This window comes from Lissotriton helveticus, chromosome 7 (genome assembly GCF_964261635.1).
Source record: "Lissotriton helveticus chromosome 7, aLisHel1.1, whole genome shotgun sequence".
Lineage (NCBI taxonomy): Eukaryota > Metazoa > Chordata > Amphibia > Caudata > Salamandridae > Lissotriton > Lissotriton helveticus.
Window position 1 is genome coordinate 1,349,704,034 of NC_136068.1, and position 5,048 is coordinate 1,349,709,081.

The following is a 5,048-nucleotide window of genomic DNA, read 5'->3' on the forward strand; positions in this document are numbered from 1 at the left end:
CTTGGGCACGTGAGGCTGTGCCAGGCATAAGACAGCACCCTGGGTTGTCACTGGCATTCAATGGCAGCAGCTGAGTGTTTGATAATGTACAAGGCACTGAAGTGTACGGGGATGGCGGCTGTGCATGGGCTTACCAGGCTGCACGTGCCAGAAGATGGCACTGGAGACTTTCTCTTAACAATAATGGGTGTCTAGCGCTGAGCCTGGCATTTGATACAATTGTCTGTACTCGTGAAACTATAACTAAGCATTTTAGGTAGCACCTGACATATGCAGCTCTAACAAGGCATCGATGCCAAAACCTGGAAATGTGTGGTTGTAGCACGGCATACGAGGCAACACTTGGCATTAGACAGCATTTCCTCAGTCTCTGAGTCTGAATCTGTCACACACTGGCTCTACCTGGGCAAACACCGCGGTGCCTGGGTATCTCATTCTGTAACTGGTATGTGAGGCTTTAAGCCTGCACCTGGTGACGTCAGACACATGTGATGGCTTCAGCTGGGCTTGTCATTATTGGGGCTAGCATGTGATAGCTGTGTGTTGTACCTGATCTATGACGGCAGCGTATTAGTTAATGGAGTATATGCTTTAGTAAATCTGTTGCGTTCCATTCATTCCTGAAATGCTGTACATTGTTTCATTAACTTCACCTGTCTCCCGTTCCGTGATGTCATCAGGTCAAATCGTGCGAGGCAATATACTTTCATTTCATTAGGGCCATGGCCTCTGTGTATTTCCCTTCCTGTGACGTCACCTGCGCCAGAGATCAAGAAGTATCGCGTGATATACTTTCATCAGGAGTCAAAGGAAATGGGGCTTGTGTTGTCCCTGTGAATTCACTAAACGGCGCCCCTATAATCTGTCCTATGACTACTGTCCACAACAGGAGAAAATGGATTTTGATAACAATTATAAGGAGGCGCAGATCACAGAATAAAAATTGAACCTCTGGGTCAAAGGGCCCATTGCTTATCATTTCCAGGTAATTCTGTTGATAATACGTCCGCATCATGCGTTTAATCTGATTTCATAAAAGATAAATATCAGACTACTGAAAGCATCTCCAAGCGAATCACAATAAACAAACGAAACACTGCTGTGGGGAGAAACCCACAGGTTGACAATGCTTTACTTCTGAAAGGGATCCAGGCAAAGGGTTGTATCGGTAAGTAAAGGTGCGCCCTTTTATTCTACGATCTGGAGGAAAGGGTTACCATCACAGAACAAAGGACTGCAAACGTTGTGCATTACACATTATATACATGATTTCCTAGACCGTTGAAGCTGGACTAAAACGTAAGCTTTGAACACGAACCCCTTTTGAACTACACGGGCTGTTGAAATGCGGAGACTTTTCTGCTGAAAGGCGCGGCAGACATACAGCAGTCAAGAACAACGGTTGTACCTTCCAATCACTGCCAGTGACTTGCCATTTTGTCTATAAGGAAAGCGCTAAAAGCAACAAACCGGTGTAGGTGCCAAAGGGAAGAATTCCTGACATGCGAATAAGGAACGCAACACACACCAGAGAGACCCCTGTCTGCGAACAGCACCGAGCAGCGGATCGGGATCTCCCTCCACGTCAGACAGAGCAGGCAGAAGGAAGGCACACGAGCGCGCGCCGTCTATGAATGAAAAAAGATGACGCGGTGTTTGAATGTCCCGTCCACTCTTCCCGCATCTTTGTGTGAGAGAAGCCACGCGCGCAGCAGAAGACGGCAGTCCAGCGTCAAGGCACTGTGCCTGGGCTGGAGGGGACTTCGGACACCTGAGGCTGCCAAGTCCCCCTGCCACTGGGAGCGCAGGATGAATGAACAGCCTATCGGCAGCTGACAGGGAGGGAGCAGGACGCACGCTTCGCGCCGCGGACAGGTGCGGAGACGGTGCAAGGAGCCCACTGCTGCCTGAGAGGGAGGCGGTGGGGACAGGAGCCCACCGGACCCCAAACATCAGAGGGAGGAGCCCAGGAGAGGACGGGGGCAAGATTCAGCACAGAGCGAGAGGCACGACAAGCACTCATCGGCTGCACCCCCAGGTCAGTGCCACGCTCCCTGCACCTTGTGATAGGCCAGCCCTCTCCGGCTGTTAAGGACCACACAGAGGGCGAGCATCAGTAGCACCAGGGAGGGGGTGAAGCCCTCAGCTGCATCCCGGGGTGATTACCGGCTCAGGTCCTTTCTCCCCTCACCCTCCGGTCAGATACCTGCTACCTGAATCCGCCAGTCCGACTCCCTGCAGGTTTAGTTGAGCATCTCTCTTGTTGCATCACTTAGTCAGCGTTCCTTTCATTAATCAGGTGGTCGGCGTCTTTCGTTTTTCATTCCCTGGTCAGTTTCTTTCGTCTTGCATTCCCTTGTCAGTTTCTTTCGTCTTGCATTCCCTGGTCACTTTCTTTCGTCTTGCATTCCCTGGTCACTTTCTTTCGCCTTGCATTCCCTGGTCAGTTTCTCTCGACTTGCACCCCCTGATCACTTTATCTCGTATTGTCCCCTGGTCTTGTCTTTTCTCTTTTCACCTCCTGCTTAGTTCATCTCCGTTTGCTCCTCCAGTTCATTCAATCTTTTCTTGGGTCTCTTGGCCATTTCTGCGTTGTCACCCACTTTTTCTTGCCCTTCTTTGTCAGCTAGTCCCCCGTGCTCCTACACTTACTGGTCAGCTCCATCCCCTTCTGTTCTGCGTTCCTGCACCCCTTCGTCAGCCCCTCTCTTCCTGCGGGTCGCTGCGTCTCTGCATCCCTGGGTCAGTCCCTCTCGTCCTGCAGGTCCCAGTGTCCCTACACCCACTGATCAGCCACTCTGTACCTGCATTACCATATAGTCCCTATGTTCCTACACTCCCTGCTCAGCCCCTTTCTCCCCTCAAGCCCTTGTGTCTCAATACCCCTGGTCAGCCTCCCTCTTCCTTAATTCCCTTATCGGTTATTGCACCCCCTAGTCAATACCTGCCTCCTTGAATCCCTGATTAGTGCACCCTTCTTGCATACGGATTTATTTCATCTCCTGTTCTGTTCATCTTTTTTTTACTCCTCTGGACAGGTGCTCCCTTTTCGGACCTCGAAATACAGCAGACTTTGAGGTTCGTGCTGAGATCCATGCTGTATCTACACTGACCACCACCACCCCCCCCCCCATTCCCCCATGGAGTCCAACCACTCCATCCCCTTAAACTTGTCCACTTCAGGATCCCAACGCAGGGAGGACTTAGTCATTGCCTCAGCCTTTGGAACTGTGCTGTCCTTCATGTATGTATCCGGAGTGGCTGGCAACGTGTACACACTAGTGGTGATGTGCCACTCCATGAAGTATGCTGCCAACATGTACATCTCCATTGTCAACCTGGCCTTGGCTGACCTCCTCTACCTCTCCACCATCCCCTTCATCGTCTGCACTTACTTCGCCCAGGACTGGTACTTCGGGGAACTGGGCTGCAAGGTGCTGTTCAGCCTGGACCTGCTCACCATGCACGCCAGCATCTTCACCCTGACCGTCATGTGCACTGAGCGCTATGTGGCTGTCACCAAGCCGCTGGACACCGTCCGGCGGTCCAAGAGCTACAGGAAAGCCATGGCTGGGGCGGTGTGGGCTCTTTCCCTGCTGCTCACCCTGCCCATGATGATCATGGTCCACCTGACCCAAAGCCAGGCCAAGGGAGGCAAGAGGATCTGTGCCCCCACCTGGAGTGCAGATGCCTACAAGATCTACCTGACTGTACTGTTCAGCACAAGCATCATGGCCCCGGGGGTGGTCATCGGCTACCTCTACACCAAGCTGGCCAGGACCTACCTGGAGTCCCAGAGGAATCCCATTAACAGGAAGGACAACAAGCGCTCCCCGAAGCAGAAGGTCCTGATCATGATCTTCAGCATCGTGCTGGTCTTCTGGGCCTGCTTCCTGCCCTTCTGGATCTGGCAGCTGGTGCCCCTCTACCACCGCTCCATACAGATGTCGTCCGAGACTCAAAAAAGCATCAACTACCTGGTGACCTGCCTGACCTACAGCAACAGCTGCATCAACCCCTTCCTCTACACTCTGCTGACCAAGAACTACCGGGAATACCTGAAGAACAGGCATCGCAACTTCTACCGCTTCACCTCCTCCTTCAGGAAGAGGGGGTCTAACCTGCAGTGCTCCTCCTGGGGGAAGTCTATGTCCTCAAGCAACCAGTTTGACTATGTGTCCGAGTCCATGGTGATGACCACGCTGAAGGACCACAGCTGATGCAGAGGATGGCCTGACTCAGCTGAGAACACAGAACAAGGGGCGCGTGTAAGGTAAGATCTGCTTTTCTGTTCAGTTTCTGGAGGGTGGGGCAGGGGAGATCCCTGAAATTATTGGGATTTAGAAAGGAGGGATAATTTTACAGAATTACAATATGCAACTACACGACAACAACAACAAATGTATATATATATATATATATATATATATATATATATATATATATATATATATATATATATATATATATATATATATATATATATATATATATATATATATATATATACACCAGTTATCTGTAAACATAGCCAATTGTCACCTGTTAGGGGTGAGTAGCTCATCATTTTCTGGCTTTTTCTTTGCTTTCTGGTTCGTGTAAAATGGAAAGAAAAATGGTTGAGTAAGCAGAATATGATTGCTGCATCAGTCTGTGATTGCTTATCTGAATTACCTTTTTCTATTGGTGTCCACCACACTTAAGCCCCCATGTCGGATGCGAACCCTTCAGGCAGTCTTGTGATACTTCAGCTCACATCACTTTCAATGGTAGCACGCACGTTCCTGTTTGTATGTCGATACTAGTAAAACTACAAGTACCAGAATGCAGAGGGTGTGAGCTAAAGAGCAAGGTCTCAAGACGCTCCATTCTGACAAGCCGACTCTCTGTGCTATATCAAATCAATAAACGTGGAACGTTGAATGTGTAAAATGAATGTGTTAAGTTGAATATTGTAGATATTGGACACTGCATTAGCGCATCTTTCAAATGAGCAATCTGACCTTGGCAGCACATTCTATTAGTATAGATTATGCCACTGTATGATC

At 49.7% G+C, this 5,048-nt stretch overlaps 1 protein-coding gene across 1 annotated transcript; it reads left to right on the plus strand.

Annotated features, from left to right (window-relative positions):
- Nucleotides 1–3,140: 3,140 nt before the first annotated feature.
- On the plus strand, nucleotides 3,141–4,220 carry LOC144767400 (urotensin-2 receptor-like). Its single transcript, XM_078650848.1, has one exon. It carries the CDS (start codon nucleotides 3,141–3,143, stop codon nucleotides 4,218–4,220), a length of 1,080 nt encoding a protein of 359 aa, XP_078506974.1.
- The last annotated feature ends 828 nt before the right edge of the window (nucleotides 4,221–5,048 follow it).

Bases quoted from the DNA above. Each gene is read 5' to 3' on its own strand.
- LOC144767400 (XM_078650848.1), top strand. From the start codon at position 3,141: ATGGAGTCCAACCACTCCATCCCCTTAAACTTGTCCACTTCAGGATCC.